We start from the raw sequence: 27,776 nt of genomic DNA on the forward strand, positions 1-27,776 counted from the left end.
GGTCCTCACACTTGCACAGCAAGTGCTTGCCTCACCGAGCCAGCTCCCAAGCTGTATGTCTTTCCATTGTGGCACCATGCCAGCCCTCACACAGTATTGGGTTCTTTGTGTGTGTGTGTGTGTGTGTGTGTGTGTGTGTTTTACTTTGTTTTTTTGTGGGATTTTTTTGTTTGTTTTTTGTTTTAGATTTTTGCATTGAGAATGTTCCTCCTTTATCAAGTATCCTTATACTTGTGCATAAACACAGGTCACCAGGCTCCACCCCAGAGCTTCTGGTTTAGAGGAACTCAGAAGGGGGCTTGATAATCTTCCCAACAAGCTCCTAACGATGCACACGTTACTATCTCAGGGACTTCATCCCTGCTCTAGGTCAATCCCACCCTGTTCTCAAAGGACAAAGACAGATCAGGAGCAACTACTATTTCCAAACACCAGTAAAACTCCATTCCTCCAGCCCTGGGAAAAAAGTTTTAATATGAGATAAACAATTGGCTCTCAGAAATGAAGGCTTAGGGTTTTTTGGCTTCTTTTCTTGTTTTGATCCAAGTGCATAAACCACAGGATACTGTCTTTGTTCTAATGTTTTCTCCAAGTTTGTCTCTTTGGGAACACCAGATCAAGAGGCACTCTCTCCCCACGTGTGTTTCGCCTCTACTATCCTGTTTTTCTCTTCCCTGTTTGAAACATGTCCTATTTTGTCATTAATAGGATTGTTCAAAAGCAGCACTTTGTTGGTGGGTCTGCTGCCAACCAGGCTGATGAAGGCTCTCTGGTACCCACCCAGAGCCCTCCCGAGTCTTGGAGATGCTTTAGGTTTAGAGACTGTGCAGAGGCAGAGGCCTTGAACATGAGATCAGATGCGTCCCACCACGGTGAAATTGACCCGTCCATTTCTAACATTGGTGGAAAGAACACTGCTTCTTTCTCCTTCTCCTTCAGGCGGATGCCCCCACCCCCCCCCACCCCCCCCCGGCTGTGGAGCTTTAGTGGCTCAGGTTCAAACCAGATGACTTCCCAGTTTGGCCCAGAGTAATACTTGGCTCCCATGTCTACCCTGGTTAGCGTCGGGCAGCGTTGTCGCTTGGTTCTAAATGACTGGTTCCCTGACCAAAGCCACTAACTACTCCTGTGGGCAGGTAGAACTAAGTTTGCTGAGTAAACAGGAGACTAGAAGTGTGAGCTTTGAAGCCACACAGGCCTGATGGAGGCTGTGGTTTTCTACATATGTCTCCCTCCTTCCCTTTAGGCTCTGTTTAGCCGTTGTAAATGGGGAAACATATTGGGATCATGCATGGTGGGAACCTGGTAAGGTGGTAACAAAGCATGCTGTAAACACAGAGTCTGGCCGGGAAAATAGCTGGATAAATACTCTCTATGAGTCAGATACGCATGGGCCCACTTCACCCCCATGGATATGCCTACAATAAAGGTGAGCCCCCCCCCCCCACTTCTTTAAGCTGGGGAGGATTCAAGCCCTCACTGACATATATGGATGCCTGGGCTTTATGTCTTCATTATCCACTTTGCCTGTGGTTCCCATGTCTTCAGCCTAGGTCAATGAGAGTAAACCATTGGTCCTACAGCAAGTTGTTCAATAAACACACTAAGATGCACACACACACACACACACACACACACACACACACACACACACACAGAGTTCCTGAGATAAGTCTGTTCACCCAGAGCCCTGTTTCCAGCACCTTCCCTGAGCTCCCTCTTCTCACCCCATTCCCCATTCGGTTCCTCACCCCTTCGTGTCTAAACCACCCTCCCCTCTCTGTTCATGTCTCATTACACAAAGCATTGCAGAAACCCCTGCATTTTACCCTCTTAAACACCCGCGCCTGAACCCAGCTGAACAAGGAGTCTCCCCTTTATTTCTGTTTGCCTATCTCACGGGCCAGACAGGTTAACTTAGCGAGTGCTGCATTCCTGAAGGCATGATCAGTATCGTCAGAGTTATTGCTAGGAAAGGAGTGAGTGGTTTTTGGTTTTGGTTTTGGTTTTGCATGGCACACACTCCTACTGGGATGAAATGACCACATTTTATTTCTGTGCTTATTTTTTTTTCCTATTCCACAACGGCACGTTGGTTGCTCCAGAGCATTTGGATGTTGAGAGAGAGGAGCTCGCACAATGATGTTTTACTGAATAATCATTAAAAGATCAATGCAGCAAAGCAGTCTGCATGAGCATGTAAAATTATAGAGTGGATCTGTGTCACAGCTTAAGTGGGGTTTTCTCTGGGTTCACTGGATCTGGGGGTACTTGCTATATCTGCACCTGGCTCCCTGGGGATAGTCAAGCAGTTTGATGATGTTTCATTTTCAGATGGGTTTTCTATTTCCTTTTTCCTGGAAGAAATGGCACTCGACAAATTTTCTAATGACCCAAATCCTCATCAGAGGGAAAATAATCACTGCGGCTTTCTCACCTTTGACCCGGGTAGTTCCCATTAGGTTTCCCCAGAAGCTCAGGCCATTTCATTTAGAGAATGGAAGAAGACACAGCCTTCTTGGCCATTTGAGAGGATGGAGTATCAGACCACCACGTATAAGAAAAGAACAAAATTTAAAGATAAATCATGTTATTATGTGACAGACTGCCTTCAATGTGGGAAGCCAACCTTGAAGACAAACAGTAAAGCATGGGAACTCAATATAAAGCACAACCCAGGCGGTTTCTTAGCACTAAATTACATTATTGTCTTAGATACATAAATATATAGATACGCATAGTGCCCTTCTGCTCCTTGGGGACAATCCATCTTCTCTGCAGCTCGTCCCTATACTTAATGACTGATAATGGGTTTTTAAAAGAGTATTTAAAAAGCTAAGCCTCTTGAGACTCTGTTTTGAATGGAAATTTTCTCCCAACATAACTGCATTTTAGAAAATTAGAAGACATGTGCACATTGGCATAACATTTGTGTGTGTGTGTGTGTGTGTGTATGTGTGTTTGTGTGTGTGTGTGTGTGTGTGTGTGCGCGCGCGCTTTTCCCTGCTGTTGTCTTTTGGTTAATCATGAAACAGAGAATAGATTGTGAACTATGTCCTACATGAGCCGAGTGTACTTTCCTGTGCACTGAAGTCACTTAGAGTGGCTTCTTCAGGATGGAGGGAGAAGGCAGAATGTGGCATTGGCCTAGAAGGGGTCAATAACCTTTTCTGCAAAATATCAAATAGAAAGCATTTATGTTTACAAGCCAGATTATCCCTCTGTTTCTTCTTTCTCCTCTTCTCCTTCTCTTCCTTCTCCTCTTCTTCTCCTTTTCCTCTTCCTCTTCTTCTCCTTTTCCTCCTTCTCTTCCTCCTCCCTTTCCTTCTCCCCCCCTGCTCTTCTTTAAATTCTATTCAACTCCACATATGTAGAACTGTAGGACAGTAGCCAAGTCACACATAAATGGTGTGTCATTGGCTCACAAAAATGTATTTGCAGAAGCAGGCAGCGGGCTAGGGATGCGTGGTAGCTGCGGATCTTTGGCTTCTGGTTAGACGGATGTGTGGGCCTGTGCCAACCCATAAGCTGTTCTGTGTCTCCGTGGACTTTAGACCTTCATGCCAGCCTGTGAGAGCATGAGTCCAGATTCCAAGTTGTATCTGCTTTAGGGAGGATACACCAGTATATTTTATTGGCTTAAAGTACCAAGTCCGTCCACACCTAATCCTAATTGTGGGTCTGTGAAGGGAATTTTGCATTTCAGGAGGGTCCATTAAATTCCCTTCCTGGTGACATAACCAGGAGAAGGGGAGAGCACAAAGAGTAAACCACGCATGCTCTACCCCTTATAGCTAGGAACCATCGTGGAACTGTGCATGGACATCATCTGGCACTCTTATTTTTTTCCTGAGACAGGGTTTCTCTGTGTAAACTTGCCTCTTATGGACTCACATTGTAGATCAGGCTGGCCTCAAACTCACATTGATCTGCCTGCCTCTGCATTCCTGAGTACTGGGATTAAAGGCATGTGCCACCATGTCCAGCTGCCATCTGACACTCTTTTTTTTTAATTGTAATTTTTTTTATAATTTATTCAGATTACATCCCGATGGTTTTCCCCATGCTTGTTCCCACCTTGCCTGCCTGAAGTGATTAAATCAGGGCACCAGAGTCAGAGGCAGTTCTGTTCTCCTCACAGCTGGTGGAGCATGAACTGTCCATTGGCTAGATCTGAACAGGGGTCTAGGTTTACTGTATGCATTGTCCTTGGTTGGTGCAACAGTTTGTACAGGCTCCCCTGGGTCCAAATCCACTGGCCTTGATGGTCTCCTGTGGGGTTCCTGAACTCTCTGGGTCCTTCCATTCCCCCATTCTTCCGGACCACTTGCAGCACTCCCCCCAGAGTCCAGGAGCACATCCCAGCATCCGATCAGATCCCCTGCCATCTGACACTCCTAATTGATCCACTGAGTGCCCACAGCTGGTCAGCCTCTGTAGTTACAGTACATGCATGAGTTGCTGAACTTCCCAAGTCCCTGCTGTCCCAAGGATTTTATTCTGGTCTGGAAAAACAGACTATAAGATGGGGAATGGGGGCTAGGTGGAGTAGAATCTGAAAGCATCACTTTGGCAAGCGGCTTAGTTCTGGCAAGAAGATGAGTTTTTTTTCTTTCCACAAGCAAATATTCATTCCATAACACACAATATGCAGGTGCCTACAGAGCCCTGGAAACAGAATAGCCAACCAGAAGACTTTCTGCTTCTGGAAAGCGCATAGCCTGATACAAAGCAAGAGGTAGCAATGGTGCTTTAACCACCCGAGTGTCCTGCAGCCCAACACCATCCTTTGTTCTTAGCATCAAACTGGCAAACAAACAAAATGAAATACCTGAACATCAGCTGTCATGTATGCAAGGACAGAGGACAGAGAGCATGCGTGCTCTGGAGACCCAAGAAATCTTCAGGGCCTTGGTTTCTGGGTCTACACAAACTGTAAGTTGGTATTATATTTGAAGCAGCGGTTTCCAGAGGCATCTGGAGTAGTCAAGCATATGCACAAGAGGCAGCGGGGAAGATATCTATTATTACACAACTGTTCATTGTGAAACAGGAAGCTCATAGGTGTCCAGCATTGGCCAGCGGAGGTACCTACACTAAGAGATACAATGAGGCCATGGGAAACAATGTAGTTGATCTCTTTATTGATACAAACGAACCACTGAGAATCTACCTACCTAAAGTAACAAAGAGACTTTTGCTTTGCTCTGAGATAGTGTCTCATCTGTAGCCCAGGCTAGCCTCGATTCATATTCTTCTTGTTTCATCCTCCTGCGTCCTGGGATTACAAGTGTCTAACATCCTGCCCATCTGATGGTAAAACCATCTGATGGTAAAAGTTGATAATAAAAGTCAAAGTCAATTATAATTACTGAAGAACATATGTATATAGTCTTAAAATTGGCAACATATACATTATCGTGCATAGCTAATAGAAAGATAAAGAGCTGTCCCTTCCCTGTCCCTCCAACTGACTACATTTCAATCTTTTGTATTTAAAAAGGACCATTGCACAATGTGTATTAGGGTGAGCACAAGTGAAGGATTCTCCTGTATCCCCACCTGTGTCTGGAAGCAAGTGCAGTTCACTTTCCAACAGAATAACTAGACCTACACCCTCAAAGTCCCAAGGTTCTTTTGAACAGTGTTGAGAAATGGGTGCATTCCTTTCTGCATCTCTTTTGGGGAGACGTAAAGCCCCCTTCCTCCTGTGCTTCTCTGGAAATCAACATAATCCAAAGGTCCTCACGGTGTAATGTTTGCAGTAAGATTGCAACATCTCAGCATTTGAGTGTTTTCAGATTACACTCATTTAAACATCTGTGATTCGTTATCGTAAATATCACAGTTGTGTGAGACCATATGCCTCAGCTTGAAGCATGTATGTATAAGGAAAGAAACGTGAGCTGTAAATCTCAGGAACCGTAGACTAAAACTAAAAGAACGTTTCTAGACACATGGGCCCTTCTATAATCACAGTCGTATACTTGAGATTCCGTAGAAAACTCCTTCAATTGCCAACGTTGCTACTTTTGCTGGGAAGCTGGCATTTCCATCTGGCTCATACACGTCCATGGTACCTCAGGTAGGAAGAAGCAGGGCACAAAAGCCTTTGGCTGCAGTAACTTTTACTTCCTGGGGAAGGTGCAAAGGCTATCATGCAGTGAAGGCATCATGAACTAAACCAGCTTACCTTTAGTGGATGATAAGACACACTTGGCAGACATTCCCCTCTGTTCCCACCAGGCTGGAGCTTGGGATGATGCAATAATGCATAAATTAAGCAATATATCTTGGCAACTGGAGAATAAATAGGCATGACCTAAGGGCTGTTTGTGTTCCTCCTGACATAAAAATATGCATGAAAGTATTAATTGTGCTTCGTGTACTACACTGTATTTTAATTTCTTGATTGGGTCTTGTCAACTAGACAGAAAGAGTTTGTAGTCACAGCTGGTGTGAGAGTCTCATCCACTGCAATTACAGAGGAGGTGAATGAATTAATTGGTTGCAACCACAATGAGTCCACTAATACTCCTGAGTTGCTATCTCTGTATTAGGACCCACACTGAGCATAGCTGGAGAGGAATTCCCTGCCCTCACAGAGCTCTTGGGTTGTTAGCAAAGTGAAAACCATGAGAAAATGTTCAAGGTACAGAAACTAACAATTCTAGGGGGCTGTAGTACTTTGACCGAGAATCGCTGTTGACTACTATAAAGCCACCAACCTCACATTGTGACAGGAACATACTCTAGGAGAGACACGCCTTAGGTCATGCCCCTCAGCCCCCAAACAATACCTTGTCTTCTGCAAGCCTTTCTAGACTCTCTTGCGGAGCCCAGATACCCTCGGTCTGTCTTTGCACAGACTCTGACGCGTGTATGGTTTGGACTATTGTTCTGTGGGTCACCCTGGTACATCTCTTCACTACAAGATTCTGCTCACCTTAATCCTTGATAATCCTTTTTAGCTTTGAGCAGAGAGTGCTCAGCCTCTTGTTAATTCAGGTGCTTCCAGACCATGGAACATCTTTCTGCACCCAGAATAACCCAGAACCCCCATTCTGCTCCCTCAGGTCATGGTACAGGTGTCTGTGATACAAAACACACTGTTCCAGGTACTCTTTATACATAAAGCAATAGTCTTTAACTCTAAAAGCCTCATCTTTCCTTATCTATAAAACAGTGCTTTCGTGGAATTGTGGACTGAAGAAATATTGTTGGTCAAGTGAGAAAAGGCTCCATAGATGGGAACTGTTCTGTTCGAGAGTGCCTTAAAAATCTGGAGGAAAGAACTTTTATGATCTGCAGTGTATGTTCATATGAACCAAGGGCCACTCCCATTAACTAGACTGCTGTGGAATAAGTGTGGCTTTTGTCTCATGGCACCTCTAGCAACACCATAAACCAACATATTTGACATATGTTCTAGTATTTTACACATTTTTGATACCCAACTAACTTGTCCACTTTCATGAAACAAATGCATTCAAGTTTGGTTTATTAAATTTCACGTGAAAACCCCTAGTTTTATAACTAAGCATGAATAAGCTCAATTGCCTTGAACAAATTCTATTTCATAATAAATTCTGTGAAAATTAGGCTAAGATTGGCTTTCTAAGCTATTTTTAGAAAGCTCAGCTCTTCAGTGATACAAGATATATTTGCTGATAAGTTCTTGCCTCAATGCCTTTGGGAATGGTGCGCCTGCTCACTGCTTGGCTTACTCTCCCTGCTGGGTAGAATTTACTACATTGAATTATGATCTGCCTGTTTGTAATTTCTACCATATGCTACATATTTGGCCTATTGACATGATGACGAAATGGAATGCTGAGCTTCAATATGGCAGCCCTCCAAATCTTCACGGGGTCAACTTTCTAGCATCTACATATCATGGAGGTAAATCTCACACAGTATTCATCTCTGTCTTGGCATTTGTTCCTTCCTGTCTACTATCCTGCACATTGTAAGTGAACAAATGACATTTTTAATGGGCTACTGGCTAAATACATTGAGCTTTGGGATAATCTAATTCCCCCATTGTATGAGAATCATCTAACGCTGGACCCCGTCCCAGTACACTGCTCAGTCGTCAGACAGGTTCTAGTTGAAAGGACCCAGCGACAGGCAAATTATTTCATCCAGAAAGAAGCAGGCCTTCTAAGTGATAACCTGAGCTTCTGTAGGCATTTCCAGGATTTGGATAAATAGGAGGTCAAAGGCATACCAGTAGTTGCCTTGCGGTGCTGCACCTCTACACAGCTGTATCCCCTCCTCTCCCGAGTTCTTTTTGAGCACAGTCCATGTGCTTCTGCAGGAGCTCAGAGAATCTCTCAAGTGCATTTCTGTTCTCTTCCATTACTGACATTTCTGGGAGGCTCTTAAAGGAAGGGCTCCTCCACTGCCATTTTATGAGAGCATCCCTCTACCCAGACCCCAAATTCATGATTCCCTTAATAAGTGAAAGCATCCCACTGAATAAAAAACAAGAGAAAGGAAACAAGATTCTTCCTAGGTATATGGCGGAGACAGGTTTTAGGTTAAAGGCAGCAACATCTGGGAGAGTCCAGAGTGGACATGACCAGACTGAACTGTGCCATGTGGGAAAGGGTGGGGGTGGGAAAGGGGAAAAAGGAGATGCAGGTGCAATAGCCAGGAGGCCCAGAGAGAGAGAGAGAGAGAGAGAGAGAGAGAGAGAGAGAGAGAGAGAGAGAGAGAGAGAGAGAGAGAGAAGGTAACCAAAATGGTTGGGTTATCTAGGGAAGAACAGCCCAGCACCCTTGGCCCAGAGAAGTTCAGGGGTAGGGACAAGGTAGTCCAGCTTGGAGGACCTTGTGACAGGTAGAGTCTGAGGATTACAGAGAGAACCTGGCAGCGGGGGTCCACTTTGGTGTGTTAACTAGGCACTTCAACCATTTGTCTGGTGCCTACCCAGTGTCTAATGCCACCTTTGCCTTTGCCTTCCCAGCAACAGGGATAGGCTGCCACTCCCCATAGTGCATTTCTTTCACAAACCAAAGTGACAGTAATGGGAAAGTTTCCATTTGCCAATGGCTTGTAAGCCTCGGGGCTAGTATAACTTTATCCCTGAACCATGAACCCACAGGGCTGGCTGGGGAGGAAGTCCCATGTCTTCTCGCCATCTGTCTGGCTCTGCTCCTGTCTTCAGGTGCACATGCTGTGCTCCTTGTAGGCTCTGTCCTCCACAGGGACACCTGGAGGAGTGTGAAAGTTCAAGACTCGCCAGGGTATCAAACATAGCTGGGCTCTGAATCCCAGGGCACCCTGAAATAAGTGGGTGCCCCTGTGACTACAACTGTAAGGACATTTACCCTTACAGCAATATAGGAGGAAGCCTCTTCTTGTGTTCACTTACCCTGAAGATGATCACAGGGAGGGTCCCAGATATACACACAAATTAGTAGAGACATGGCAAGCCAAGGGCTCCGTAAGGGACCTAGTTGACTCATCTGAGGTGACGAAGGAGATCTCTACACACCTAGATGTGGTAGTCTTCAGCCTTGCTGAGTCTACAGATCCATCTCACTGGCTGGGGAAGTTTCTGGTCACCTTATGCGTGCAGATGCTCGCCCACATTCATACCTAACATTGTTTCTCTGCTTGACTTTGGGGAGTTGCTCCAAATGCTTGGCTGCCGCAGCGCACTTCTGATGTTTCTTCATTTAACAGAGTTGACCACGTCAGGCTCTCTGAAATGTATAAAACCACTCCGTCTCCAACTCCAAATTCCTAATCACCCTGGGACAGACTTGCTCAGCATCTAATCAGAAAGGAGCCTTCCGTGATTGAAAGACATGGAAGATGAGTTTGACAGAAAAGAAGAAACTGAGAGCTAGCAGCTCAGTTTTTAATGGTCTGTAGAAGGAAAAAAGAAATCCACTGAAAGCAGATGTAGGCTCTGTCTTTTTCTAAGAGGAAACCCTTAAGGGTTTACATGGCAAAAATAGGTTTGTACTAAGGATTCCCTTGGCTGAATCACTCATTATATCTTCCCCTAACATGATAGAATTGAAACTCTATTTTATCAAAGTTGGAATTGATGCGTGAGATGGTATTAAGGTTGGTTTATGAGTACCGTGCGTCTATCAAATCCACACAGTTTTTGGAGGTACAAATCCACTCCTGAGCAGATCTGTCATGCTAAGATGCTCCCCGGACCTCACACAAGTCCTGTGGATATCAGAACAATTCTCAGCCAATAATGGAGCTAAGCATACAGCCCAGTATATTCAGGAACCAAGAGGCTATCATGGATGGAGGATATAGAGGCTGGATTTGTCATCACTGTGTGCCCCACCATACGGCACACATGTGAGTGACTGCTTATTGCCCAGAAGGCATGAGCAGTGGGGGCTTGAGAAACCACATAAAATGTTGTTTGTGTCACTCATGCAGTTCTGAAGACCCTTTGGACTAAGCCCACAGGTTCTTTCAGAGGATGCTCATGCCTCTGGGTACCAGTGGGATATCAAGGGCCATGAAGGGCTATCAGGTTGGCATTGTACATCCCACAGAGGGTCCATCTGATGGCTCTGTCCTAAATGTCAGCTTATTCATTAGAATGGTCTTGTTCCCCCAAGTCCCTAGATAATGAAGTTCAGCTAATATATAAGCCCTTTGTGCTGACAAGGCAGCTGAATTCTGGGTTTTCAGTTAGGCCAACAGACCTAGGAAGACAGATACACGCTAGTCTGAGAGAGAGTAAACAGTTTACACTTACCCATACAAAGACAATGTCAAGTTTCAGAAGATGGCTAGGACAGCTAGTCCTATGAACTGATACAGTTAGGAGAATTTTCAAGGCAGCTGGAGGCAAATTGGTATCTTGGAATCTGCAGTGTGATTGACTCTAACAAGTGCTATAGGTCAAGACTTCTCTATAGGACTGAAAGGGCCAATTTTTTTGGTGGGGGTGGGGGTGGGTAGAGACAATGGGCACAGATCCTGCCTGTGTGAGGTCTAAAGCTCCCAGAATGCTGACTCACAGCTTTCCCTCCCCATCCACACACATGCTTGCCCCAGTACACAAAGACCATGAGGATCACTGCAAGAGAATTTACAGCAGCAGCTTGCAAGCCTCAAGCGATACCTACACCCCTTAGGACCATTTTCCATCAAAGATGGGAGCGTATGGACCACAGACGGAGCCAAATGCCCTTATAAGTATACCACAGGCCCCCTGTATTAGTTCAGACATATCTGTAGGAGCAGCAGTCTTCAGTACTTAGCAGATAAATTTAAATCCATCTGCATCTTCCTATGTCCTGGTGGTACAGCTTAATTTTCTCCTCTGTTTCATTTTCTGTGATGGTAAGAAATCTATGCCTTTGGGGTTCTCATCCCTAAGAACCAACATTCTAAAACAAAGAAAGGGAAAAGCACTGACATCCAGGTCAGGAAGATTAAGGCCCCTTAATTCATGTGCCAAACTTCCCATTTCAGCTGTGGCTTTTGTCTCCCAGCTAAAGTTTGTCTTTTTGTGACATTTGCATTAAGCCCAGAGGACATTTTGAGTGGAAACATGCTGAAAGCATAATTGAAACGCTGAGTGGTGCCATTCATCTCATTTGCATTTTCCCCCAGGTGGGGTGTTTTCACCTCCCCCTCTCTTCTCCTGGGGTGCCCGCAGATTATCTCAAAGAATGACGTTATGCAACTGACTTCTCATAAATCCTCATGTAGGGGTGTATAATATGTCTAGCTTCTTATTTTAATTCTTTCTAGAAGCTATTTTAAATGTCACCATTATAAAGTATGTGAAAATTTTTCTAGTAGATTCAAGAGAACGCGGACAGTTCACTGCCTTCCCCCATTGCCACTAAGATATCTTAGATGTTTGTTCACAAGTTTAATTGCACATTATAATTTTTTCCTTTGAGTCATCTACGGAAATATCATTCGGAGCTACTAATGTTTTGAACATCGTCACTATAGAAACAAACATGTTAAATTTTCATAAACTATCCAATTCTTCCTTAGTTGTGTTCCTTACCTTCTGTACCTCTGGACGTACATTACCTTCATCTCTGTGCCAAGCTGGCACCTCACTGGTGCCTTCAGGAATCAGCAGACTCACTAACAGGGCACTGTGAGGCATGGCAGTTCTTGTCCGTAGTATTCCTTAATTGAGAATTCAGTCTAGTATTAGGGTAGGTAAGAAATAGCGTCTCTTTTTCTATAAGATAAATTATTTCTCTTTTAGTGAGCTGTTCTTTATATACAACAGGCCTGTGTTACGTATCACTGGTCACCACCACATAGGAGCCATCAGGATTTGAGTCTCTGCTAGGATGTGTGCCTCTCCATCCTTCACCACCAGTGGATGTTAGGTATACTATTTCACTCCAGTCTCCGCTGCTGTGATTTGAAAGTATCCTAATAGGCCCCTGTGCTTGAACCCTCGCTCCCTAGCTAATGGTGCTGATTTAGAAGATTTAGGAACCTTTAGGGAGAAGAGCCTGTTGCAGGAAGTGTGCCACTGGGAGGGATCTGACCCCTGAGATTTGTCAGCTCAGTCTTACTTCCTATGTGTTCTCTGATTTCTGATTAGGGACACAGTATGCCTAGCTGCTCATGTTTGTGCGGCCATGCTTTCCCGCTATGATGGACTACGTCTCCTCAGACTGTGAGCCAAGATAAACGTTTCCTCTCTTCAGTTATTTCTTGGTTTTGGTCATAGTCATGAGAAAAATAATCCATCTACCTGGTATCAGAGCTGGATTATAAATTGACTAGGGTGGAGTCATAATCTGTATAAAGGACGGACTGAGAGGAATTTAACACAGGTCAGGATTTCCAAGGACGCACTAGGTAGCAGTAAGAGGACTTTGTGACTAAAGTTACATTTTCTTGATTTGAATTTTTAGTTTTATTTTAATATATGTTTACTAGAATAGTACACCTCCATTGTCTTAGCCATTTTTCTATTGCTGTGACAAAATGCCATGAGCAAGGCAACTTATAAAATAGAGCATTTAATGGGGTTTATGTGTTCAGAGAGTTGAGGTCCATTATAGATGAACAAAAGCATGGCACTGGGAGCCCACATCTGCACCTGCAAGCAGAGAGAACACACTGGGAATGGTGAGAATTTTGAAACCTTAATGCCTGCCTCCAGTGCCACGCCTCCTCCAACAGGGCCAACACTTCCTGATCCTTCCCGAACAGCTCCACCAACTGGCGACCAATTATTCAGAAAGATGAGCCAGAGGGCAAGTGTGTGTGTGTGTGTGTGTGTGTGTGTGTTGGGGGAGGTATTCCCATTCAATTTATATAACATGCTACCACAGACATGATATATACAAATTATCCTCCCTTCCCAGAGAAGAAGAGACTATCTGCCTGCATTTATATAAACAGAGAAGAGGGATTGGAATCCTGGGTGTGAACTTAAAGCTCTCTGTGTGGAGTCTTTCAGCAAATATCCCAAATGAGGTTTAAATGGAGTTATCTTTCTAAAGATTCTTTCAGTGTTGTGAGCAAAGCAGTGTAGCCTCACCTGCATCACATCACTCCTTCTTCTCTATGCTCTTGCCAAGAAGAGACTGGGCTTCACCCCGCTAAGCAAAGGGGTTCCCAGGCAGGCGCACTGGATCTCGGGATCAGCCGGAGCAGAGCTGCCTAGAGTGCCCTTCTCCTTGATAACAGCTCACTCATGATCTGAGCAAAGAGGCCGGACTGAAAACAAGTGAGGAGCACGGGAATAGGGGGACCCATTGGGGGAGGGAAGCTGCGGAGAGGGAGGGGATGTTGGCCGATTCGGGGAACTATCCTTGTCAGAGAGGCAAGTTCAGTCCCAAGAGAGCTCTGAGCACAGACGCATACCTTATTTTTGGTGCATGTCACAAGGGTGTCGTCAGTGAGCCCACTTCCCAGAAGGCAAGAGTAAAGATGCAAGATGTTTCAAGGTAGCAGGGCTCCAACAGGGGACACCATCAGAATGGAGCTTAAAAACCAGCATGAAAATTGCTATTCCTGTGGCCCAGGGGTAACAGTTCACAGTGTGCCAGGTCTCCAGCCTCCACTCTATGCCAGGAATGGCTGAGAAATGTGGAAACCTGGCATTCAGATAAATAGTTTGTTATCTGACATCTCGGTTACTAACTTGGTATACTGACATAAGGACCTGTTTTTTTTTTTTTTTTTTTTTTTTTTTTCCTTCAAATTCTGTTAGTAGTTTAGATGTGATGCCCTGTCACCTCAGATGCCCTCGCCGTGAGATACCCGAGGGCATTGAGATGTGAAGCTGCCCTTCCCTAGTTCCTCTACTACTAGGAAGTGAAGTGAGACAGGTCTAGAACAGAAGGAGACAGGTCAGACTCGGCGTGCGTTCCTGTTGTATGCCTGACCCTGACTAAGGAAGTCCTCAAGTCAGTTTTTTCTCCTGTAAAATGGAAAATTCAGCTTCGGCGTTATTCTCTGTGATCCTCAGTGGAACTGTACTGCCCCCAAGGAGACAAAATTTACTTTTATGCATGAAGGAATAAAGAGTTACTTAGAAAAGAGTAAGCTGAGATAGACATAAAATATGTAGACAAACATCAATGTATCATCTGTGATGTTAAGTTTTTATGATAGTGATAAAATTTAGGAAAATATCTAAAATGTCTCTTTAGGGAAGTAGGTAATGAAAAAGTAAAAGCCAGAAAACATTGCTATACTGTGGCCATGTGGTGAGGAGAAGATATGGACCATATCTTGGACCAGAGCTGGGCTATCAGGAGCCATGCAGATAGTGGCGGTGAGTGGTGGGTGTTGGCTGGTCCTCTTGAGCCATTTGTGTGGTTACTGGTCTCTGTTCTAGCTGCCCACATTGGCTGTGGTGGGTGTAATGACTGGTCTCTGTTCAAGTTGCTCACATTGGCTGTGGTGGGTGTAATGACTGGTCTCTGTTCAAGCTGTTCACATTGGCTGTGTTTTGGGACCAGGCAAAGCTGTATTAAGCTACAGGGAGAAAGGAGCCAGAACTGCTGACTTTATTGATATATAGAGTCAGTCCGAACATGGGAGACTGTGCGCGTGACGTGGTGTGTGCAGAGTATGGCGGTCAGAAGAGACTGCAGCTCATCTTTTACACCCATATCTACCACTCGGCTCAACTAAGTCACGAGATCACCATAGGCCTTGACCTCAGTTGGCAGTCTTGTCTGCAGCCTGTCCTGCTCACAAGACTGGGGCCGTCATCCGTATCAGCAGAGCATCTTTTTTTTTTTTCTTCCTGGCTAATAATGGGATTCAGGGAAACTGTTATGGCGGCCTCTCATATGGAGTAAAAGTGGTTTGTTTATTGCTAAGCACATAGGAATGAATAATAAAATTTCCGCTCTGGACTGGTGGAGATATATCGATATGATTGTTACGAGGTATGGCGCATGGCTTGATGTGAAGGCCTTGCATTAGAAAACTGAGAGCGGAGCATGCGCACTGGTTAGTGGCTTGATTGGCGCACTGGTTAGTTTGAGTCTTCAACTTGACATAACCTGGGATCTCCCAGGAGGAGAGTCTTAATGCAGACTTGTCTAGATCAGGCTGTGGGTCTGTGTGGGATTGTTTTGCCTGTTAATTAGGAAGCTCCACTGTGGGTGGTAGCATCCCCTTGGTAGGAAATCCAGAATAGTAGGAGAGGACAAAGCTCATACGAACAAGTAAACAAGGACCCTTGTATTCATTCTCTTCCTGTTCTCAACTGTGGACATGACACTTTAAGCTCTTGTCTTGATTTCCCCCACAATAGTGGACTGTAATGTGGACTTGTAAGTCAGATTAACTCTCTCTCTCTCCGCTATGTTGCTTTTGTTTTATCGCGGCAGCAGAAATGCAACTAGGACAAGCTGAATCTTGCTGAGTAGTTGGGTATTTCCAGGGTGAAGACTACACAAAGTTCCTTCTGCCTGTCAGACCCAGTGACAAAAGCAACAGGTGGGGAGGTAGAGAGGGAAGGGACAGGTGGAGGGATGGAGCCCAGCCTAGACATGGAAGGCCTTGGTGGCTATGTATCACTCTTCAATGAGAAGCCATAGTCATTGGACTCATTGAAGAGTTGGGTGGAGCCACTATCATGTAGAAAGCTCAAGGGTTCCCTTAAGGACCAAGGCTTTGAGTGACCTTCAGTGCCCCAATCCCCAGGCCCAGTCATCTCTCTTCTTGCTTCTTGCTTCCCTTAGCAAGAAGTCTTTCTCCCTTGCTTATTATGTACAGTTCACTTGGCACAGCAGGAATCTTCCATAAACTTCGAGTCTGTCTCCCTGAGATAGATCCTCTGTGACTCACAGTAATCCTGGATTCACATTCATGTCCCTCGGGAAATTTTCAGCTAGATACTGCTGACTCTTGGGAGAGCTATGAACTCAGCATCTTACACAATATGGGCTCTTGCTTAGCCTTTGAGGATGGAGAGAGGGAAACAGGAAGGGGGAGGAATCAAGAACAGGAAGGAGCTCAGCATGACCCCAGGTCTCCCGCAGTCCTCTGTCAGCCTTTCCTCTCCCCATCACTCTGCAGCTGAGGCCTTCTGCTTTGATCCTGTCCGTGGGCTATGATGGCCAGAGCCCTCCAGCTGCCTGTGTGGCAGCAAGTCTCTGCAAATCTCTGGGGATGTTGCTCTCAGTGGATGTGAGCTTTCTGCTAACCACCATGAGCAGCCCCTGCACAGTTCACCTCCAAGAATGGAAACTGGGCAAGCCTGAGGAATCTTGACCACTAAGACAGTCAGAGGAAAGGAACAAGGGTCTGAGAACCGCAGATACCAAAGTCCACCTGAGCAACTGTGGAGATGGCCCAGGAGCCTGAACACAAGGCATGTTAGTCAGGGTTCTCTAGAGCAACAGAACTGACAAAATGATTGTGTGTGTGTGTGTGTGTGTGTGTGTGTGTGTGTGTGTGTGTGTGTGTGTGTGTGTGATTTACTGGCTGGCTCGCAGGCTATGGCTCAGTTAGGTCAGCACTGCCTGTCTCCCAATGGAAAGGCCAAGAATCTCTTAATTGTTCAGTCCACAAGGCTGTCTCAAGCAGTCCCACTCTGTTTCTGGAGCCCTGGTAGATTCCCTGAAAACTGTTCTTCAGGCTGTGTAGGAACCCTGAAGAAGTTGGCTCTAACACCATTGAGGGAATGTGACTGCAGTAGGGTAGATGAACTTGCCAGCAAGAGTGAGGGCAAGCAGGCCAAAAGCACAAGCTACCTTCTTCCAAGTCCTTTTATGCAGGCTGCCCAGACTCACAGTGGATCTTCCACATCAGATGACCCAGTCAGGAAAATTCCCTCACAGGCCTCCCCAGCAGTTTGGGTTTTAGTTGATTCCAGATGTCATCAAGTCGACCCCCAAGATCAGCGTCACATGGTATGACTGAGAGGTTGAGAGGTAGTGAATGCAGTTTACTTCCCAGCTTGGTGAGACTGTGGGAGCAGGACTGAGCAGGAAGCTGTGGGGCTCTGATGTGCAGTCATGCCCAGGTCCCAGAAGGACTTTACTGGGAAATCATCCTTATGTAGTGATGACACTGTCATGAACCAGGAGTCTTTTCTCCACTTCTCATTAGCACACTATGTAGACCTTTCTCCAAGCCACAATGGCCATACAGAAAGTTCCAGGTATATGTGTGTGTGTGCAGGGGGGGGGGGTGAGGGATCAGAGTGGCGGCTATATCTTCTTTGCTGTGAAGATAAGACAATGTGTGCAAATGCTTAGCTCAGGACTCTTGTGGAGGAGTGTGCCACCCACACCTGCTGCCATTACTGTCCCCTAATGTAATGGTCTCCAGAAGATCTAACGCCCTCTTCTTGTCTCTACTGGCATTTATATTCATAAGACAAATATACCGATAGACATACGAATAAAGAAAGACAAATCTTCAAGAAAATACCCCCTGTTCTACAATTATCTTCCTGGAAGAGCAAGATGGCCTCAGCCCCTCAGATCTTTCCATGGCTTTCTCAGGATACTAGGACCCAAGTTGACATTGTCACCAAGAGACATAGAAAATAAAGTTCCCAGTATTTTAAGAGACCATTTTAAGAGACCAAAGCTGATAATAGCCCTGGTGCCCATTGACAGCAGAATTAATACAGGTATGTCCTGGATTATGACCCAAAAACTAGGGTCAGTATAGCCTTTAGTGATTACTAAGTAGTGATTTTGGGTAAAATATTCTATGAATTAGCCTCACAAAAGTTGAGCACGAAAGGAATTTTGCTGGACAGTTTCATTACCCCAGTAAATTAATGTGGGTTCATCAATGATGGTAATGTGGTCTCTGGGGAGGAGGGGACCATTTTACTCAATAAGGAGGAAGCAGTCAAATTCTGTGTTATGATCTGAGTGATTGGCAGTCAGTTGCACTGGCGTCATGGAAACGCATTGAGTTGTGTGGTCTCTGTCCCATTGCAGATTTACAAAGTAGACAAGTCCGCCAGGTAGAGCACCAAAAAATAGCCATGCCATGCTTCCTCTTGGAAGTTTTGACTTTCACTGTCTTTAGGTATCTTCAGGCTGCTGCAACTAGAAGTTTTAAGTTTAAAATTCCACAGAAAGAGACAGAGGCCGAGCCATGAAGAGACTGACAGAGTCAAAGAAAGAGAAGTACACGCATAGTAGCGTAGAAAGAAACAGAGAAAGAAGAAATAAAGGAAGAGAGATGCAAGAGATGGGGGCGGGGGGAGGGAGTAGGGAGAATGAGGAGAGGGCAGAGAGGAGCCCAGTGTTTATCGTTAGTAGAATAAATACACCTGGGACAGCCAAATACTGGAATATGATATCATGATTAGGATCAATATAGTGATTTGGATTCTATCCACATAGCTTTTATTACAGAATAGTGTTATAATTGCTCTTTTTATTACTCATTATTGTTATTAATCTCTTACTGTGCGTACTTCATACAATAAACTTTATCATAAGCATATGTGTGCATAGGAATAAAAATATATATTCAGTTATAGCCAGGGATTCAGGCATGCATTAAAGTCTTAGAAAATATCCCAGGGTTTGGAGAGAGAGAGAGAGAGAGAGAGAGAGAGAGAGAGAGAGAGAGAGAGAGAGAGAGAGAGAGAGAGAGAGAGAGAGCGCTCAGGCATTAAGAGCGCTTGCTGCTCACCAAGGGACTTGAGTTAAGTTCTTGGCCTGGACACTGGGCAACTCACATCTATCTGTAACTCGAGCTCCAGGAGCTCTAACGCCCTCTTCTGGTCTCCAATGACACTTACACTCCTATGGCTTACATAGTGATAGAAACGCAAGTAAAGAGGAATAAATCTTCAAGAAAATGGCCCCTGAATTCACTATAAGTATAGTACAATTCCATGCTTGCTTACAAGAATCTTCAGAATCAATAGCAGAAGGGAGACAGGCAAGCAGATATAAAGCAGATAGAGAAAGGCAGAATGGTGGAATTGTGGGCCTGGTACAGAGGCACCCCAGAAGGTAGCATGATCACTGTCATCAGCCACCACTGGTGACATTGTGCAAGGCTGAGGTGGCTCAGCCAAGGGCTTACTGTCTTTATTTGTCTTTATGTACCTAAATCATGACCTCATCTGCCCATTCCCACCCCCAGGTCTATGGTCTCTACCATTACCACATACTCTTCGCCTACACCACACTAACTGATTGTCTTGGCTCTTCTTCCTGCCCATCTCCCAACCACGTTCTATAGATCATGTCTATGATGGAGATCTCTGGGACTTCAAAGGGCTCTCATGTGATTCCCAAACTCTGTTCCCCACCGGAACCAGAAAACACACCTACTGCTGGGATAGGCCACACAGCAGGAGAGTAAATGGCTTCCACGAAGCACCCTGAATTTACTGCCTTTTCTGCTCGTTTCAAAAAGACATTTTCAGAATGCTCTTCTACTTGCCAACACCTCTCACCCATTTCCAACTAACCCCTCATAAGTGCCCCTAGGTGTTTTATTTCCCCAAATTGATCTTGGTACCTCCCGCATTTCTATGAACACCCATATAGAATCTTTGAATAAGCTTGAATGCCTGAAAGTTCTCCACCCTCTGCAGGGCCTGCTGGACCACTCAGTTTCAAGTTAGAGCTCAGATATTGTCTTGTCAATGCTATATTTGATGCTTCTGTCTATTGTGGCTCCACGCAAAGACGCACACATTGCAAAAACAAACTGCCATGTATGACCCTTACTTCATCCACAACCCCAAGGGACAGGACCCACCCTTCCTCAGCCCCCACAATGCTGAACAATTGGCTAGAAACTAAAAGTTGACCTTTTTGTGTTTTCTTCTTTGAGCTGATCACATGTAGTCCAGGATGGTCTCAAACTTGTTATTTAATCTTTTTCTGATCCTCCTGCCTCTACCTCCCAAGTGCTGGGGTTTACAGGCACCTACCCTCTGTGTCCAATTTGTACTGGTGACCAAATACAGAGGATTTTGTATTTCTAGCTGAGCGGCATTCCAAGCCCAAGGTTGTGTGTTGATTGGGTAAACTCCATCAGCATAGTTCAAGTGGCTATGCTTAGGTCAGCCCAGAGGGCAGGGTAGAGGGTGGGTGGTGGTGGTGCACTCACTCAACCATCCATGTTTAACAGATCAGAGACATCTTAGTAGGAGGCTGTCCAACTGACTCACCTCGCTCCCACTGTGTTTTCTTTCCCTAGTGACCTTCACCGACTGCAAGGGCAATGAGAAGCTGCACTATGAAGTCTCCAGCCCACACTTTAAGGTGAACAGCAATGGCACCTTGGTCGCTCTCAGAAACATAACTGCAGTGGGCAGGACCCTGTTTGTCCATGCGAGGACTCCTCACGCTGAAGATATGGCTGAACTTGTGATCGTCGGGGGGAAAGACATCCAGGGATCCTTGCAGGTAAGTCAAGTGCTGGGTGTGAGTTACAAGAGCAGCGTTAGATTCTGTATCACGTGGGAAATGAGCATTTATCATGTTGGCCAGGGGGCTTTCTGTTGTTGCTATCATTGTCAAGACCGACAAAAATCCAACTCAAAAATACAAGATGAAGAAGGCGGCAGCAGGAATGCTCATGTAACTAAGGCATTTTTAGACTTCCTTTTCCACCAAGCACAGCTGTGCACTGGTACCTAGACAAGGGCATCCACCCTGATTTGTATCTCTCTTCTGGGTCCTTCTTGCTCATTGGCCCCTGTCTGTAGTATCCCAGTGTAGAGGTTCCCTGGCAAGCGCACTTCCTTCTCCAACCCACTTCGTTCACCTGAGTCTACCTTTTCCTGGTGATACCGACCAAAGCTTGTGATTGAATCTCATTGGCTCATATTACTTCACATGACCATCCCTGATGGAGGCACTGAACCATTTGTGACACTCTGGTTGGTAGCCTGACCTCTTCTGAAGATGTCCCCAGCTGCCTAACACATACAATAGGAGTAAAAGAGGATATTTACCCAAAAATTAATGAAAATGCTATTATCAGAGGAAGAGGGGTGGGGATTTGGCATTCTGGAAGCACAGTGGCTCAGAGAGTTGTATAGGAGGGAGGCCATTGCACAGAGAAGGCTGTTGTTGTTGTTGTGGTTGTGGTTGTGGTTGTTGTTGTTTTGCTATGAACTAGCACACATTTTCTTCCCGATGTTCATGTATGGAAGTTCCTGACATGCCCACATATGTGTACAAGCCTGATCGGTGTCACTTGTAAGCATGATAATTGTGTCAGGCAGAGTGCTTGGACTATACACTGCAACCAATTCTTCCTTCTCTAGGGACTCTCTGACTCCAGTGTCTTCATTACACGTTTTGAAAACCCCCCTGGCAGGGTCTGACAAAACAATGACAGCAGCAGTGGCAGTGTCCCCAGCTAGGCGTGGATAGCCTTTTCTCCTGCCTGCTACCCTGGTTCTTCTGTCTGAGAAGCCCATGATTCTCACTGAGTCTCCATCTGGCGCTCTCCACAAGCCTGTCTCGTCTGCCGTTGAGTTCAGTGGTAGAGCGAGGACGGTGCCACAGCTGGGATGCCGAGAGTGTACAACCAGCAGTGAGTGCTGGCTTCATGCCAGTACTGTCTCTTCAATCTTAGGAGAGCAGTATAACTCCTCTATCTGCAGACTAGAGGGGTGACGCAGGCTGGGATGGCTCACATGTCACCATGGCTGACTCCGTCATCATGCTCATGTCAGATGTGGCTGGATGCCCCTTGCTGGACCAGAGAAGCTCTCCCAGTGCAGCACTTGTAGGAACAACTGTCCATTGATCATGTATGGATGTGTCAGGCACGGACTCTATTTACGATGTCTGAGCAGAACAAACGCCCTGGTTATCGTTTCTGTTTGTGAATCTGAAAGTTAAGGACACACACACACACACACACACACACACACACACACACACACACACACACACACACACACACACACACACCACTGGTGCTTTAGTTCTCCTTCTATTTCCATGGCTTTCTCTTCTTGATGCACTGAGTTTAATCTGGGTTGTCTGCATGAGCATGGACTTGGGGTTTGGGGCTATTTTCTGGATCAGGGGCCAGTCACAGTAGCTACATCACTGAAGAAAAGCGACTGGACTCCCCGTTTCTCAGCAGCCATCAACCGCCAGTAGTTCCGCAGCTAGGGCTGGAGGCTCACGGCCCCTCCCCCTTCCATGACAGAATGTTGACAGGCTCAGTCTTGGGCAGGACGTCACAGCTGCAGTGGGTTCAGGAGCACAAGGCCATGTCACACACAGAAGACGTCATTCTACGGCGTTCCTCCCATGCTCCTGCTCTTCCGTTCTCTCTGCCCCTTCTTCCACGATGTTCTCCCTAACCTTGGGGTTGGGGTTGGTATGGATGCCCAGTTGTGAATCTCTGCAGGGACTGATGCTCGCTACAAAAGGAAGCTTCTCTGACCAAGGCTGAGAGCAGTGCTAAACTGTAGAAATATTTAGAAGGCGTTTGACAGCATGCCCATTGTTTAGCAAAACAGCAGTGTCACTGGCCTTTTTACAGACAGTAGGATATTAGTGACTATCTACGCCAGTGTGGAAATGCATCCACACACAAAGGCAAGCCTGTTTCTTTCTAGCTGGTGCTGTTTTCACAGTATCTCACTGGTGCTGTGATGGAGCAACTTGGCAAATGATTCAAACAACAGAACTGCCAGACTGAGTGACAAAAACACTTCTTAGGAGATTGTAAATGGTACAAAGATCAAGAAAGGGGATGGTTACATAAAGAACTAAATGGTTCTAATGTGCATTGTTTGTAATGATTAATGGTTCATATTTATAGTAAGTAAAGAAATGTCACAGTGTTTGTTCAAAAGACAGCAGGGAGGATTCTGGGTACTTCTCAGGACAAATGCCTCCCTTGAAGGATGAGGAGACTGGGTTTATGGCCCAGATTTGGCTATAGTATTTGGATATCTTGAGGCCCTGTGAGGTGCATCCCGCAGCGCAGCTCCTCCAAGCTCGGTCTGTCTAAATGCACTGTGGGCAAAGCTTGGGTGAGATCAGGCTTCCTATAAAGCACCTGGGGTTGGGAGGAAAGGCTGCTGTGGCATTCAGTGGGCCAGATGCCATCAGAACAGGCACTGGGAACCTTGATAACTTTATGACGTTTAAATATGCCCAGATGTGTCCATAACAAGAACCCCAAAAAAACAAAAAAGAGAAAAGGAAAAACAAAACGGCAAAAGGATCCTGGAGATAGCCGGAGCTACATACCTGCGTGTATAGGGTGTGTGTGTGTGTGTGTGTGTGTGTGTGTGTGTGTGTGTGTGTGTGTGTACACATGCACATACATTTATATTGGCATACATACACATGCATGGGGATGCACATGAGCATGGGATGTCAGAGATTCATCACTCTCTATCTTATTTTTTGAGACAGGCTTTCTCTCTGTGAGCATGAAGCTTCAATTAGACTGGCTAGCTATGAGCTCCGGGCTCCTCCTGCCTCTGAGACTACAGACAGGCACTGATGTACCCCACACACGTGGCTCCTGGAGACCTGATCTGAGGCCCTCATGTTTACATGGCAGGTGCTTTGCCATCTTACCAGCCCCCCACCCCTTTTTTTTAAAGGGCCTGTTGTGGGGACAAGCAGGGAGAGGCTACAGGGGACCGTCAGTAATTAGGAGCGGTGGTTTGCTTTCTTGTCGCTGTAATTAAAATACCTGTAAGAACAGTTCAAAGGTGGGGAGATTAATTTAGGGTCACCATTTCAGCGGCTTCACTGCAGATATTTTTGGCTCTGCTGATCTTGGGCCTGCGGTGAGGTGAGAGCATCATGCCTGTGCTAGCATATGGAACATGGGATACAGACAGAGAAGATAGACTGGGGACAAGGCATGCCTCTAGTGACCTGCTTCCTCCAGTTAGGCCCCACTTCCTAGTGATTCCAGAACATTCTAAAATAGTACTACCAAGTATCCAACATATGGATCCTGGAGGAATATTTCATATTCATGTCACATCTGTACCTGGATTGACCTGGTGTTCTGTTAGAAGGAAAAGTAAAGGAATGTTGGGATGGTTTAGTACCAGACAGGGATGCAGAAGTGAGGGATCTGTATGCCTTTGGAGAAAGGAAAGATCAAGAATCCTGGGCTATTTGTGTACTGGGTCCCTCTCTCATGTGTTAGAATGATTGGTTCATGCAATATATTGTGAGGTACTTGCTCATATCCCTTTGAGAAGGCTCTACAAGGACTGAATTACTCATCCAAGGTCACTCAGTGTTATGGATGAGATCTGTACATAGTCATCCTAGCCGCTTAGCCCACGCCTCTGGCCTCTTTCAGGTGCTGCTCTATCCTGGCCCGAGCTGTCCCTTGAAGGATGGTCCCTTTGGAGAGTGAGGGATGTGCCATGAGGTCAGACCTCCTGAGGGAAATGACTAATTGGCTACAGGATGTAGCTCTCCTTAGCTCTTTGACCTTGGGTAAATTGCTCTACCTCCCAAGCTTCCGTTCAGTCTGAGTTTATCATCCATAAAGAAAAGATGGTAATGGACCTCCCAGGGTCTCCATGAGCCTCAAATGAGACAATGTGCGCAGCAGTAACTGTTAGCATTTAGCTGGGGCTACAGTAATGACCAGTGCTGATGCTTATGTAATGCGCTGGGAGCTCAGTCCTCCTCCCCCGCCGTATTCACCCCTTAGGTCCCACGGCATGCGAAGAGTGGAACACACCATCATCTACACCTCATGGGGGAGGAGTGTGAGATACAATGACAGCATCCCTTGTCCTGATGCACAGCATGTAGATCATGGAGGTGACTCAGCCCTAACTCCCCTGTCTGACCAGGGGTGGAGAATTGATCCCCTCAGAGTCTGGAACTGAGCAATGTACATGAAGGTCACGTTCTACAGAGACTATGATGACAGTGGGAAAGCAGGGACCATGATCTAGACTGGCATGTCACAGGGTCCTATTCAGACCCATTCTGACGCTCCCTGTTCCTGTGGCTGCAGCTAGAAGAAGATTATGAGAACCCTCACTGGTACCTAACATCCCTCCCCTTTGCGCCCTGCTTTCATCTCTACCCAGGAATTTGAGATTGATCTTGCCACTCAGCTAGGAGCAGTGCAACCACAGCTATCAGAGGCAAGTTTGTCCCCTCGGATTATCCGGCACACTGTACTCCCGTAGAACTGAGAGCACTGTGGTATCTCAGCGTTCTGCATTTGGGGCTGGAGGAGTCTTGGAGAGTAGTATTGCGTTCTAATCACAGGAAAAGTGGACAAGCAGAAAGGACTTTAGACTTGCGTTAAAGGCAGCAGGGATCTTTCAGATTCTTTACAGAGGAACAGGCAGGAAGAAAAGCTTTGGAAGCCTTGACTCAAGTAGACAGAAGAGTGAGTGGTTAAAATCATGGCCACTATTCTTCTCAAGACTCTACTTCATGGAACCTTTTAAAGGGTGTGAACCTCAACATATGGTTTAATGGATATTTTTTTTCTCATCTTTATACTCTCCCTGGGAGGTTGGTCATGTTATTCTCCCACCATATGCACACATGAGAACTCAGCCAAGAGCCCTAACTTGAAATTGACAAAAAGAAAAGTGAAACACTGGCTCTCCTAACCTGAACACACATCGCCTGATACTCTGCTTGCAGGAATACTGCTCTTGGCGGATGCTGCCATTGCACATGAGTCAAGAGACTTGCAGTATGTGGCGTACAGCTGCATAGGAGCAATGGAGGAAACTAGATATGCAAGTGTGGCTTGAAGGAAGACCAGGCTAAGATATGTGTCTGGATGATTCTAAGTTTTCAAGTGGGGAAGATGGAGATAAATGGGACTGGGTAGGACAGAAGTAGATGGGTGGGATATTTGGTAAGCCCTGTGCTTATTGAGCTAAAGGCTCTTGAGGCATCTTTATAGAGATTCCCAGGAGTTTATGTCTAATATGGGACAACTCAGGACGGTAGGACTTTTGCTTTAGGGTAGAAATGACAGGCTTGCATTTCATATACACATCCCTCTGCCTACTGGTTGTTTGACCTTGGACAAGTCACTCGGTGCTCTCGACCCTGGTGTTTTTAACTATGAAATAAGGATAACAATAGATTCCATGGCTCTATGTCTTTCCACTGGGCATAGCAGATAACCTCAAGCAGTAGAGGGGTCAACAGGGTTTGCCTGGCACCTCTAAAGGACAGATGAAGAGCCTCAGGTTGGATTTATTGACTGAGATTATATGACTGAGCCAGAGAAAGTGGTTCAAAGAAAGCAGTGGAAGGTGTCTCATGGTGATAGGTATGAGAATCGGTGAGACCCAAACTGGAGAGGCCATAGCTTCTAAGTTTATATTTCCAGATTTTGAAAAGCCCATACATGAAATTGTCAAAGAGCAAATTTAATAAATATCTAAAAGATATAAAAATTCTCTAAGACAAATTACAGTACAGTCCCAGTTCCACTCTGAGGATCATAGCTCCCCCTGCCCCTTTGATAGAAAACTGTATTTCTCATCTTTCTCCATGCTATGTGGTGTCATGTACAATGAAAATCAGGGCATCTGGACTTTGCTTTTTAGGAGCTTTCATTATAAAGCTATTTCTAAATCTTTAGTGGCCTTCCTATAATCTAGGACTCAGCTGAGCTATGTAAGTTCACTGGCCAAGACACTTTACTCTTCGGTCCTTTGACAGGCTGGGAGTTACTGTTACATGAGTGGAGTGGTTGGCCATCCATGCACAAACCAGTTGGCTAGCCAGTAGAGGTGGGGATGGGCCTGCATCACCAGCGTGAACTGGAGCCAAACCCTGTCTTCCTGTCACTAAGCTAGTTACCTCTCACCTCCTGACCAAGACAAAATGGAGAGCAGCAGAGGTTTGTGTGTGTGTGTGTGTGTGTGTGTGTGTGAGTGTGTGTGTATGTGAGTGTGTGTATGTGTGTGTATGTGAGTGTGTGTATGTGTGTGTATGTGAGTGTGTGTATGTGTGTGTATGTGAGTGTGTGTATGTGTGTGTATGTGAGTGTGTGTATGTGAGTGTGTGTGTGTATGTGTGTATGTGTATGTGTGTATGTGAGCGTGTGTGTGTATGTTTGTGTGTGTGTATGTTTGTGTGTGTATGTGAGTGTGTGTGTATGTGTGTGTGTGTATGTTTGTGTGTGAGTGTGTGTGTGTATGTGTGTATGTGTATGTGTGTATGTGAGTGTGTGTGTATGTTTGTGTGTGTATGTGAGTGTGTGTGTGTGTGTGTGTGTACAAGCCATATACATTCATTAGTACATGCATGTGTACTACTGGTCATTTATGTTTTATGTTTCACCTTGTATACCAAGATTTAGAGAGTTACCCAAAAAATCTGTGCTGT

At 45.6% G+C, this 27,776-nt stretch overlaps 1 protein-coding gene across 2 annotated transcripts in view; it reads left to right on the top strand.

The window, feature by feature from the left end:
- The window catches only part of Cdh13 (cadherin 13), a 1,096,387-nt gene that overhangs the window by 408,909 nt on the left and 659,702 nt on the right, over positions 1-27,776 (top strand). The window contains exon 3 of one of the 2 annotated variants that reach the window (XM_051169275.1): positions 20,641-20,849. In XM_051169275.1, coding sequence (XP_051025232.1) covers positions 20,641-20,849 — 209 coding nt within the window. Of the gene's footprint in view, positions 1-20,640; positions 20,850-27,776 lie in introns of those variants that run through there. The other variant, XM_051169274.1, reaches the window with a different exon arrangement.

This window comes from Acomys russatus, chromosome 26, assembly GCF_903995435.1.
Source record: "Acomys russatus chromosome 26, mAcoRus1.1, whole genome shotgun sequence".
NCBI classification, from domain to species: domain Eukaryota; kingdom Metazoa; phylum Chordata; class Mammalia; order Rodentia; family Muridae; genus Acomys; species Acomys russatus.